Raw genomic sequence first — 13,038 nt, forward strand, 5'->3', positions numbered from 1 at the left:
GATAGTTGTTTGTTTTTTATTCTTAAAAACACAAGCTGCTACATTAAGGCAGATTTGAATGGGACAATTAAACATTTGTGGTTCATATGTATTGACTTGAAATGTTGAAAAAAGTACACTGGTAGCAGGGTTTACCAGCAGAGATACAGAGAGAGTTTGTTTGTACATTGTTTACAAATGGTCACTATGATTATTGGACAAATGGTTAAGATGTTTCATCCCACAGTTAGACCATCTCTCTCTCCTCCTTGAACATCCTAAAAGCAAGTATTACTGAACTCATAATCATCTCAGTTATGGTACCAAAACATCTACAACTACACTTCTAATGAAGGTAACGCATCCCTAAACAGATCCCTGCTGTTTAAAAAATAAACTTCAAATCATCTAAAAACAGAAAGAGTGCTGGACAAATGGTGAGTCAGCATGTTTAAACAATTTTGAAATGTTTTTTCCAACATGAGGAAGTGTCAGACTTCTATCATCTACAGGCTGGGACTTTAAAGAGGGAACTGGACTTCATCTGAGAAGAATAATACTGGCAGAATCTCAGTCAGTAAAGAATAAGATTGTACAGTTGCTTCTGAGGGAGAAGAGGAGTACTAGGAGTAGAGACTGTCTGGCTCAGAAAACACTAAGTGAAATGACAATAAAAAATCTTGATTGCATATCAGCGGCTTCCTCCCGTTACTCTTTGGCTTCCAGATGTTGCAGTCCAGCAGCTTCCTCTATGTCTGCAGGAGCTTCCGCAGGTTTCTCTGGATCTGAGGACACATGATTTTGTGTTTTAGAAACTGTTCCTTAAACTGTTGAGTTGAATTTAAACAAGTGAGCGTGTGCTGCTATATCATATAAACAGAAGGGGGCACTGTTTTACCTTCTCTAACTTGAACAGGTTGGTGGACAGTTCTCCATAGATCTCTGCGTTCAGCTCGTCCTGTGTCTGACCGCCAGCGCTCCTAAAATGATTGACAGCATGTTGGAAAGTGGGCGTGACCGGTTGAATCATCTCAAATCTCACTGGCTGTGAAGGTTCTTGCCGAGCGACAGCATAGAGTCAAGCCGGTGCTCCAGCGCCACGATCTTCAAGGCCATGTAGCAGGTGGACACCACCAGAAGACTCACCCTGTCAACACCATAGAACAGATACTGTACTCTGAGTCTCTGACAGAGATGTTCACTAGAATTTTATCCTTGAAAGTTAATCCCAAATGAATGACACCCGAGCCTGATTTATTTACAAGGAACTCAATGATTCTCTAACATTTCTGAGTCCTCCAACCACAAGTCTGAGTCATTTACAAGGATCCTGACCACTGTAATATATAGGAGGGTCACCAACGTTTTTGTAACTGTGACCTGAAGGGCTATCATCAGTTTGGTACACACTTCTGAAATAACTTTATAATATATATTGTTATGGATGATAAATTAGGTTTCTTTAATTCACTAATAAGATGATTATTGTATGAACTTTTTTTTTTTGATCACCACGTTGGTGACTGACAAGGCCTTTGTCTCAACACTTCATTTGGGCTCAAACTTTGTTTCGGATCAGAACCAGCTGGATGATCTCTAACAGGGAAGAGGGACTCACAGGAAGAGGTAGACCAGCAGCAGTAGATGCAGAGAGCTGGACTCAGAGGACTTCTCTTTGTGAGTCCTAGAAGGTTTGGGTGGACCTGCAGGAGAGACACAGGACACTGAAGTCATCTGGACCCTGACACACAGAAGGTTCTGAAAGACAGATTGTACGCTTGTCCAGGTACCATTTTTCAGGGTCGGCCCTTGTTTCTGTCCAGAGTTCTGCAGGTGAACGTCTGCGTGGACGGAAACTTCTGCTCCTTTTACCACGGTCAGGAACGAGTCCGGCAGCGAGCTGAAGTCTGAGACACAAATGTTGGTTAGGATCCACACCAGCTAGTTAACTAACTGCTAGTTAATGACTATTAAGAGAAGTTGGTGAACGACTTAGTTAATTAATCAGACATGATGGTGAAGGAATCACACACATGTGGATGACAGTTACCACTTAACTCAAACAACATCAGCAGCTGTAAAATCATCTGAACACATATATTCATTTTGTTTTGCTGTCTAAACAGCAACAGATCAAGTTTCTGTTCCCTGCAGTTGTTTGCACACTAAACAGTCAGTCACTTGACACCCAGAACAACAACCTCCGGGAAACTGGTTCATTCTAAACCAGGCTGTCTGACCTGAGAGTGAGTCGAGTCACGTCAAACCCAGAGTCAAGACTGTCAACGCAAGAGCCAAGATCAAAATAGATCAGGTTCAAGTGAAGAGAGTCCAGAGTTGAAACAAGAGTCCAGAGTCAAGATAATAGAGCCCTGAGTCAAGTCAAGAGAGTCCAGAGTCGAAACAAGAGTCCAGAGTCAAGATAATAGAGCCCTGAGTCAAGTCAAGAGAGTCCAGAGTCAAAACAAGAGTCCAGAGTCAAGATAATAGAGCCCTGAGTCAAGTCAAGAGTCCAGAGTCGAAACAAGAGTCCAGAGTCAAGATAATAGAGCCCTGAGTCAAGTCAAGAGAGTACAGAGTCAAAACAAAAGTCCAGAGTCAAAACAGGAGAGTCCAGGGTCAAGAAACGAGAGTCCAGAGTCTAAACAAGAGAGTACAGAGTCAAAACAAGATAGTCCAGAGTGAAAACAGGTAGTCCAGAGTCAAAGCAAGAGTCCAGAGTCAAAACAAGATAGTCCAGAGTCAAAAGAGTTAGTCCAGAGTCAAAGCAAGAGTCCAGAGTCAAAAATAGACAGTCCAGAGTCAAGACAAGAGAGTCCAGAGTCAAAACAAGATAGTCCAGAGTCAAAACAGCTAGTCCAGATTCAAAGCAAGAGTCCAGAGTCAAAAATAGATAGTCCAGAGTACAGACAAGAGAATCCAGAGTCAAAACAGCAGAGTCCAGAGTCAAAACAAGAGTCCAGAGTCAAAACAAGATAGTCCAGAGTCAAGACAAGAGAGTCCAGAGTCAAAACACAAGTCCAGAGTCAAAACAGGAGAGTCAAGAGTCAAGACGGCAGAACCATCAAATCTTGTCTTAATCCAAAGAGTCAAGCGACAAGAACAATTTCAGGTCAAGAGTCAAGATTCAAATTCCTGGGCCAAGACAACCAAACCATCATAATTCAGAGGTCCTAAACAAAGGCTTCCTGACCAGAGTCTGGTTAAACAAGTCTGTGCTCAAAACAAAGTCCAGGGTCGAGAGAATGAATTACGGAGCCAAGAATACAAAATCAAGGGTCAATACAAACAACTCAAGACCATCGTGTTCACTAGTGATAAGTTACTTAAATGGGCAACTAATGTGTTGATTTAAGTGTCTCCTAAATTGATCTTGGACCTCTATTGTACCTCACTATGTGTCTGTTTGTACAAAACATTCTTTTAATTGAAATATTCACATCAGAAAATGTGAATAAGCCCCGCCCACTGAAAACACTTTGTTTTTCTGAAGATGTCAGCATGTTTACCATAACCACACCCACTGTGCTGTGATTGGTGAAGGATAGAGGTTTCTCATGCAATCAACCCCGGAAGTCTCCACCTCCAAGGGACTCGTTGTATAAACAAAGCAGGGCGTGATTACAGCTGGCTTAAAGAGGAGTGAAGTCCATTATTACATCCTAATTGGCTTCACTGTAATAACCTCTTCGCCGAGATTTCAGATGGAAGAGAACTACAAAGTAATAACTTCGAAACATGGTCATGATGAGGGACTTGGGGGGGACTGCATTTTGGAGAGGAAGACTTCAACATTTGAGTGAATAAGGAAATTTGTGTTTTCCATAGTCAAGTACAAAACGAGTTTCAAGTCTAGACAACAAGTCTCTCATTTAGAGCGATGTCTAAAGTTAATACAGTACAGGAGAGCATGTCCAGAGTCAAGATAAAACTAAAATAATATCATGCAACACAGATAAGGCTAAGTTCGGACCATCCAGAGTCAACACACACGACTGTAGTCACAGGATAAACAGGTCTGGGTGTTTACACTCAGGATCAGAATCTAAAGAAGTTCAGGTCTGGAAAGTCAACAAGACGCTGATGAGCTGTGTCTGTGACAGCTGTTGTCCCACTCACCGCTCACTTTGTCGTAGTCCGGCGTCCGAGATCCAGAGCTGCTGCTCTCCATCATGTCCTGCCGGCGCCGCTGCAAGACTCCGTCCAGGTGTGAGAAGTCTCCGGGGAACTGCTGAGCAGAGACAGTGAGACCAAACAGGCGCCATTGTTCCGTCTGCTGAACAGAACTTTGATCCTGCTGGACTGACCAGAGGAAGCTGGGAGGAGCAGCTGACCCTGAAACTGTTCTCGCAGGAGGACACCAGAGTACTGCTGCTTGTCTTCTCCACCTGCAGAGACGCCGACGTGTCAGTGTGCACTCCCTCGGCCTGCAGGTATTCATGAACACATTAATTCATTAAGAGTGTGTTTCTGACTCGTACTGCTGATACGCTACTGATACTACCACAGTGAGACAACACTACAACAACTGTACATTTTATCACCTCTACCTTCTGTGAAAGTCCGGCATAACTACCACTTGTTACACAGATACTTGTGCTTCTACTCACCCTTGCTAGTTTGGCAATGACTGAGAGTAATTTTTATTTTGATGACATGAACATATTTTCAACTTTCTAACATGTTAAATTCTCTAAACAGGCATGATTAATCCAAGTGATGGATAGGATTGAAACATTCTTAAACTAAAGTAATATTTCTTCATGATATTTTTGAGTGAGACTCAAACATGAACAAACACAAAACAGCTAGTCTTGTAACTCAAATACAATCACGTTCTCACTCACTCTACACGTCACTGTACACTTGTTTTACAATGCTCTCTATTGTCTCACTCCCACTCAGTGAACTCGTCGCAACACTAGTGAATTAAGAACATTTTTTTCATCCTGCATTCACATTTATCTTCAGAGGTCTTCTTTTCTACTTTAATAATCACACTCATCATGCAATGCTTCAAAACATTTAAACAAAGGTAGAATGTTTTTTTTAGAATTTTTGATTTTCTTAGGGGCAAAATAAAAAACAAACAAACAAATGTTTTAAACACACACAAATACACACAGCAGACATGTGGTTAGGGACTCTGCCTCCCCTGTCTCTAAGTAAAAATAATAACAATATCAATGATAAAATAACATGTATAATTGTATTTATTTGTGACTTTTTTACAGTCCAAATAGTTGAATATGAATATTTCCTGTTGAAACACAAGTGAAGGCCGAGGTGTGGCAGCAACAAGCAGAGACTCACAAACTGAGTTCAAACATGAAATTGCTGTGTGTCTGTTGCCCAGTGGGCGCTGGTACAAAAAGATTTAGAAATCAAAACTGAAAGTAAATGATAAATAATACAAGTTTTTATCGTACTTGTTTAGATAGAAAGCTCAAACACATTTAATTATACCATGACATACAGCATGGAAAATAAAGAAAATGATTTAAAAACAAATGCAAAACTATCCACAACCTCTCCTCTGCACCAGGACTGTATCAGATATTCCTACCCACTCATCACAAGTACACACAAAGACACACAAATAAATACTAAAAAATCTAAATGTGTTCCAATAAATTACACAGACTGGGGTTTGATCCAAAGGGCAAAACCTTTGTCCTTGAAACTTAAAAACATGTTGCATGCCACCAAGTTAGCCGACTTAGCTTATGTTAACATGTGGTCGAGCACCTTTCTGACTGGCAATATCTGAGGTGACACTGACTGGTGAAAAATATGTTCTCGGTTACATTTGCCACAATGTAAGATTGGCTGAGTTACAAAAACTTGATGTGCTGAGGAAACAAGTGCTGCCAGGTCGAAAGGATACAACGCCACAAACCCAGATTACACAACACGAACGCTACAATTCAAATATAGTTTATATACACACGTAACAAATAATCACTGTTGATTATTATTTTTAAACTAACCAATAATGTATTACAAATACAAAAAAAACAAAACCATGTCGATGGGAGTTCTGCATGTTCCAAATATATGTTGGCAAATACTTTGATATACACTGATTTTCTATAGTCAGTCTTAAACTATTTAAGTTTACTGTTTGTAAGTGACACATTTAGTTTTTTTAATGGAAAATAAAAAAAATGTTAATGTTATATGAAGTCAATTGAAAAAGCTAAAAATATCACTTTAAAGGAGTGAATGCGTCACCAAACATAAACCATGTCAGTGCTGCTGTGTGTGAGGAAGAACTCGTAGTAATCTCAGCACTCTGGCTGAGGTGCGTGTGACTGACCTCCAGGTGAGCACAGATGGACTTGAGGAGCTTGTATGTGGCGTTCCGGGACAGGAAGGAGACGAAGACGTGCTGCAGGAGCACATGAGTCTCACGTGACTGGCGGTCACACGCTAGAGAGGTCACATGATCTACCTGCTCACTGCTGGTCTCCACCACCAGAGCGTTAGGAACCAGCAGTGCAGTCTTGGTCTTCTTGATGAAAGTGACCGTGGTGACCGGGATGCAGATCTGGACCAGGGAAGAGTTGTTACTGACATAGACGGAACGTTATGAAGAGTCTTACCTTGGTGTCCCTGCCGAAGACTTTGGAGTGGAAACAGATCCAGCTGTCAGAGACGAACATCTTCCCCTGGTACAGGATGTCCTTCTGCAGCGCACATGTGTAGCCTGGACGCCAAGAGGGACCAGGAGAAATACCATAATGAGAAAGTCTATATTAAGAATATTAAGTTAAAACGGCAGAAATGGCTGAAGTTGAAATTTAAAAAATCATCAATCTCATATGTACGGTCATCGTCAGGTCTCAGGAAAAAAGGGAATTTTAAGACATCGCCAGTTCTCAGGAAAAAAATGATCAGGTCTCAGAGACCTCATTATGATTATTGATTATGACAATGCCCTAAAATTCCCTTTTTTCCTGAGACCTGGCGATGTCTTAAAATTCCCTTTTTTCCTGAGACCTGACGATTACCTAAAATGTACACTGTACACATATAAGGTCAGATGGCAGGAGCATGAACAGACCAGAAACATGTTTAGATGTCCTTAAAACCAATAATTCACGGTGGTCAGCAGACTGTCATGAGTTCCCCATGCCGATACTGACATAAGGTAAGGTAAGGTAAGGTAGAACTTTATTGATCCCTCAGGAGGTCTCCTTCGGGAAGGTAAGGTAAGGTAAGGTAGAACTTTATTGATTTGTAACGAAATTGTTTTTTTTCCAATAGCCATAGCAAATACAGCAATTTTTCATAAAAAATAAATCAATAGTATAAAGATAAAGAACAATAATAGAAGAAAATAACAAAGACAAAGGATACAAAGACAAACATAGAACAGAACATCCAGATACTTTCACTCCACTCCTGCCCCCGAACTCAGAATTGTACAATTTAATAGCCCGAGGAATGAATGAGTCCCTGAGTCTATTTGTTTTGCACCTGGGAAGGAGCATTCGTGCACTCATTCTGCTTCTCTGCTCACTGATGACAGTGTTCAGAGGATGACTGTCATCATCCATGATCTCCTCTCAGCAACTGTATTAAACATCTGTTTAATCATGATTATAAGATAAGTCAAGATAAGGACTCTGTCTTTATACATACAGTGCAGAGAACAGTAACGACTATGAAATATTCACGCATAAAAAATTCTCAAAAGAATGTGTACATTTTTAATAAACACACGTCTAACCTTCCAAAATGAAGACCAGAAGATTACTTCTAATAGTCCAATACAAAGGCTTAGAAGAAGACTTCTTATAGTCCAGTATGAAGACCAGAAGAAGACTTTTAATATTCCAATATGAAGACCAGATGAAAGCTTTTAATAGTCCAATATGAAGACCGCAAGAAGAATTTTAATATTAAAAAAAAAAAAAAAAAAAAAAAAAAAAAAATATGAAGACCGGAAGACTTTTAATATTCCAATATGAAGACCAGAAGAAGACTTTTAATATTCCAATATGAAGACCAGAAGAGGAATTTTAATAGTTCAATATGAAGACTGGAAGAAGACTTCTAATAGTCCAATATGATGACCACAAGACGAATTAAAGAGTTTAAGATGAAGACCAAGAAGACTTCTGAGACTTCAATACAAGACCAGAAGAACACTTTGTACAAGATCAAGGCATGAAGATGTTTCACAAAAGGACTGAGGGTCAAGGAGTTGTGACAGAGACAGAAACTCTCAAAGCAGTGTGGATAACTGACAGAAGCATGCCATTGGTGGTTATGTCTGGTCACATGACATGTTGCCAGTCAGACCAACATGGGCTGACCCTATGCTGACCACTGCTGTAAACTCACTTTGTCTGAGCAGTTCATTTTTGTCCACCTCCTTGAAGAGCTTGTGGAAGTGTGCGTTGGTTTTGGACAGCTGTGGAGGACAAGGTACCATGAGGGCTGTTTGAGGACAAGATGGACAAGTCTGGACCATACCTGGCTGGACGGAGACTTCTTCAAGTCTAACTTGACCTCGCAGTCACTGGGGGTCGGAGGGCATGAGAGCTGCTCTACCGGTTTTAACCTGCGGGACGACAATATCGTCAACATAAAATATTATTATTAATGCATTATTTTGTTGTAACTATAATATTTATGTAACATCAGCAAAGCGGTTCTTCGTAAATGTTTGCGACCATGTGCACTGAAATATTCAGGAACCACATAATGTGCTTTGAGGACAAGCGGACATAAAGGAATGAAAAAAGGAAGGTAGGAAAAACAAATTATCAAATAAAGATAGCTGGTAACAGGAATAAAAACAGCAAAAAGGCGTATTCAAAAATAAAAGGAGAAATAAAGAAAGATTTATTTGAAGAAGGAGTAAAGTAAATGCGTTAAAACAAGAGAACACAATAACAAAAACTCTTGAAGGAGAAAAAGGAACAGACACCAAAGAAAGTACAAAGTTTGTCCAAAGTTTATTTTCCTTCCATTTATTGCTTTACTGGTCTGGCACTCACCGCACTCCCACAGCTCTCCGGCGCTCCTGGGACTCCTCCGTGTCCAGTCGTGGCTCCACTGATGTTTCTTGTCTCCTCAGCTTTCTCTGACCTTCACCCTCCACCTCGCTGCTGTCACAGAGGTCACAGGTCAACACTGTACGTCCACTGCTGCGTATACAACACGACTCTTATAGCACGAGTCTCCCACTCAACTCCAGCTCAAGTATAGCAATATTATACATTCTGGCTGGAGTTTACAGAGTCTCGCCATTTTCTCCCTTTGGCTCCAAACTGAGTTCCTCCTAGACTACTTAGCTTCTCAGGTTAGCACGGAAGAACTAGCAAGACACAATGTCGATGTAACGGAATGCTAATATAGTTGTAGTGCTTACATAGCTTAGCTGCTAATGCGGCTAAACTTCACAACAATCACAGTCAGCTAGAGTAGCAGTTATATAAGCGTTACATAGGTACAAAGAGATGCTTAAATTATGTGGATAAACGTTGTCAAGTTAAGTGTTCATGTATCTAAATAGCAAATGTGAGAAGAAGGTACAGATACTTATTCGTCAAACTGCTTAACTTAGCTTCAGTGACAACAACAAAATATGCTTAAATAAGTTTTCTTACTCATACTTGTTGCATAGAGTAGTCACAAATGTAATAATTGATACTTTATTTTGAAAATATGTTTTATATAGACATAATGGATGGATGGATGGAAAGAAAGAAAGTATATGTGTTTCAATTTTTATGGTATGTGTTTTTTTTTAAATAAACTTTTTATTCCCAAACGTCATCGTCAGGTCTCACAAAAAGTCCTAGTTAAAGTCATAAACTTGTTACTATCTCATGGGTTTACCTCATATAAGGTTTAAATGCTATCAGAACATATTCAATTAGATCAGCAGTAAAAGACTCATCATAGTGGCTCAATTGCAGCACTAGCTAAATACTTAAATTCAAATATAACTAAGTACTAACAGGTTTAGCTGTACAAATGTCAACTATGTGCAAACATAAAACAATACATATTCAAATCTACATTTGGTGCTCGTGCATTGTATATAAAAAAAATGATTTTAATGTACTAGAGCCAGAAGAAGAGATACAGGGCAAGAATATTCAAACTTTAGTGAGGTAAATAGCGTTGGTTGAACCAAGTCAGAGACGCTTCATAGATCTTCACACCGTTGATTCTATCAAAGTCAATATTTGCGATGCTACTGTGAATACATAATACATCAAATATTAACCTTTATTTCTCACCCCATTCATTCTCGCTCGTGATAAGATACAGTGGGTTGAGCTGTTATTATCTATAATTATTATATAACATGTATCTGACGGTGAATTACGAAAGTTTAGTCATAAATACAAGTTTAAAGTTGACATTAGTTGGCATCTCCTGGGAAGCTTCGCTGCCACGTCCACACCGTGATCGCGGTTTTTAACGCAGAAAAACTTTTATTCAACTTTTTCTTAGACTCCAGCTGGTTGACAAACACCAGTGGCAGAAGTCAAAAGTCAAAGTCGGAGGCTCCATCTCCCCCCGGACTCACCGGGACCCGCGAGCGTCCTTGTAGACGTGGTCGGCGTGAGGCAGCGGGGTCAAAGGTCGCTCCACCTGCTCGCCCACCAGAGCCATCTTGACCTCGAACACGTCCCTGTCACATCTTACACCGTCTTAAAATGAGCTGGAATATTCTCCCCGAGAGACTCGGATCCAGTTCAGGAAGCCCAGCAGTGGCATATTTTGGAAGCACCGTGGAGAGAGGAGGAGTCCAGGGGGAGGTCCGGGAGAGGAGGAGGATGAGCTGGGAGGAGGAGGGGGGGTTCATGGAACAGCTGGGAGTGGAGGCTGGAGGAGAGAACAGCCGGGAAAAAGACACACCAAGCACTGCAACACAAAACGAACCAAACACGGGTTTGAACTGAAATCATGCTTAATTTACAAATAATTAAACAGTGGATTGAAGTTAGAAAAATTACTTTAGGCAACAAGTGATTGTACAGACGACATGTGTCCAGTAGAGGGCAGCAGACTCAACCATTCTTCGCCTTCTTGATTGATCTATTATTCAAGTTCTTTCCTGCTTCACTCTCAATACTACATCATCAAAACACATAATCGTCCTCCGAGACTCCTTCACCTCGTCCTTCAGTCTGTCCATCATCATAACTTATGTCATATCTATAGTCGTTTTCTTTATCCTTCGTCTTGATTTATCTAAACACGTTTAATGGACAGATCTGCTCACACGACGTACGTGATATAATTCATTTGTGTGTCAGTTTCTTCAAAAATGTAACTGAAATTAACTGAAGTCCAGTAATTCAGACGAAGACTGATAACAAGAAATGAATGGGTGTAATGTTAATGTTAAACCACTAGAGGTCACTGTCGCTCCAACAAAGTTCCGGTCGTTATAATTATCTTCTACTTGCTGCCCTCGAACATATTTTATTCAGTTCATTCTGCAAAAGAAAAGACCCGCACTTTAATTTCAGCGGAAGAAAATACATTTTGATGATTTATCAAATAAGCGAAACAATTAAGAAACATCTTAAGACGTTTTTATTTGTTTTGGCTTTTCCTTGATTTTCTGGAACTCCTGTTGTGTTATCAGTTTTATCTTGACCTTTAAAGTATATACTTTATTGACTATTGTTTTGATTGTTTAAGCGCTTTGTGACCCTGGTCTGGAAAAGTGCTATACAAATAAAAATTACTTACTTACCTACTTACAAACAGAAAACAAAGCTAAAAAAAACCAATAAAGACTGTGATTGATAGACTGTGTTATATTTCTGGGAAATTCTTAAAAGTCAATAACACACATATACATGCAGGTTGAAATGTTTATAAATCCAGATAATATAATAAACGATCAAATGAATGATAAAAAAAGTATTCATTCAAATGAATTTAAATAATATGAAGCAAATGTAGATTAAAAAAGAAAGAAAATATAAAATAAATATATTTAAATGAATTTATTTTAATTGTTTTTTTATTTCAACCAATTTGACAAGTGGAAAATAATTATATAGCAAAGCATTTAAACAAAAATGAAACTAAAGAACAGAACGTTTATTTATCTAAATAAGTATTTAGTGTGTGTTACGTGTGTGTGGTGGTCTGTAGGTGTGTGTGTGTGTTTGTACGTGAGTGTGTGTATGCGTGTTGTCCGGCCTCATTAGCTGTCACAGACAACAATGCTGGACTGGTCATGTGGACAGTTTGGAGGCTGCTTCTCATAAATCACTCCCACGCCGTCCCTGACAAGCTGGGAACTTTTGGGTCGACCCGGTACTGCCTGCACTGTCTCTTGGACTCAGGCTTGACGGTGAAGGTTTTTGCTCTGAGCTACTGAAGTGTCCTGCTCTTTATCTCGACTGTGTTTGTGCGTGCGTGCATGTGTGTGTGTGTGTGTGTGTGTGTGTGTGTGTGTGTGTGTGTGTGTGTGTGTGTGTGTGTGTGTGTGTGTGTGCGTGTGTGTGTGTGTGTGTGTGTGTGTGTGTGTGTGTGTGTGGGCTCTTGTGACTCGTGGGTCAGTAGTGTGTTGAGCAGGCCATTAATCACACCGCTGACATGCAGAGCAGCAGGCTGAGGTTCCTCTACATACAGCTGCAGGGTTACACTGGTGTGTTGACCCCCGGCCCTCCGAAGCCCCACCAGCACCCAGACCACCTCACACGCCCAGTAGTCCTGTCACTCTAGCCTGTCTGGTCCACTCACTGTTGCTGTCAATCATCACACCGTGACATCAACGAGTTTGTGTTCAGCTTATTTTTCTTTTATTTAAAACTATAAAACAATCAAAATCAAAAAAATATTTTCATTTTTAACTAAAGATGAATCCACCATTTCAGGATTGCTGTCTGCAACTGTCAAGTAAAATATATTATGTGACATTCAAATAAATATATATAACACACAAATTATTTTCCAATAAAAACGATTTTTTAATTTATGATTCAACAATCAAGTTATTTTTCTGAAGTTGATACAAAAAACGTAAGAAGATAAAGTATTAAGAAGGAAAAAGTAAAGTATGAATAA

The 13,038-nt window shown here is 39.9% G+C and overlaps 1 protein-coding gene across 8 annotated transcripts; it reads right to left on the reverse strand.

The window, feature by feature from the left end:
- LOC148080281 (GRAM domain-containing protein 2B-like) lies at positions 1-10,736 on the reverse strand. 8 transcript variants are annotated; one of them, XM_087791914.1, is made up of 14 exons: positions 10,535-10,736; positions 8,991-9,101; positions 8,464-8,551; positions 8,332-8,401; positions 6,585-6,688; positions 6,434-6,529; positions 6,299-6,370; positions 4,287-4,367; positions 4,099-4,207; positions 1,770-1,886; positions 1,598-1,682; positions 1,022-1,126; positions 878-959; positions 1-764 (listed from the first exon to the last, which is right to left on the reverse strand). In XM_087791914.1, the coding sequence occupies exons 1-14, from the start codon at positions 10,618-10,620 to the stop codon at positions 729-731; spliced, it is 1,242 nt and encodes a 413-aa protein (XP_087648040.1). In that variant the 5' UTR covers positions 10,621-10,736; the 3' UTR covers positions 1-728. The 8 variants fall into 8 exon arrangements, with proteins under 8 accessions (XP_087648040.1, XP_087648039.1, XP_087648038.1 ...); XM_087791913.1 differs by having other exon boundaries at positions 4,099-4,210; XM_087791912.1 differs by having other exon boundaries at positions 4,099-4,210; positions 4,287-4,406.
- Positions 10,737-13,038: the final 2,302 nt, after the last annotated feature.

This window comes from Callionymus lyra, chromosome 5 (assembly GCF_982586985.1).
Source record: "Callionymus lyra chromosome 5, fCalLyr1.hap1.1, whole genome shotgun sequence".
NCBI lineage: Eukaryota > Metazoa > Chordata > Actinopteri > Syngnathiformes > Callionymidae > Callionymus > Callionymus lyra.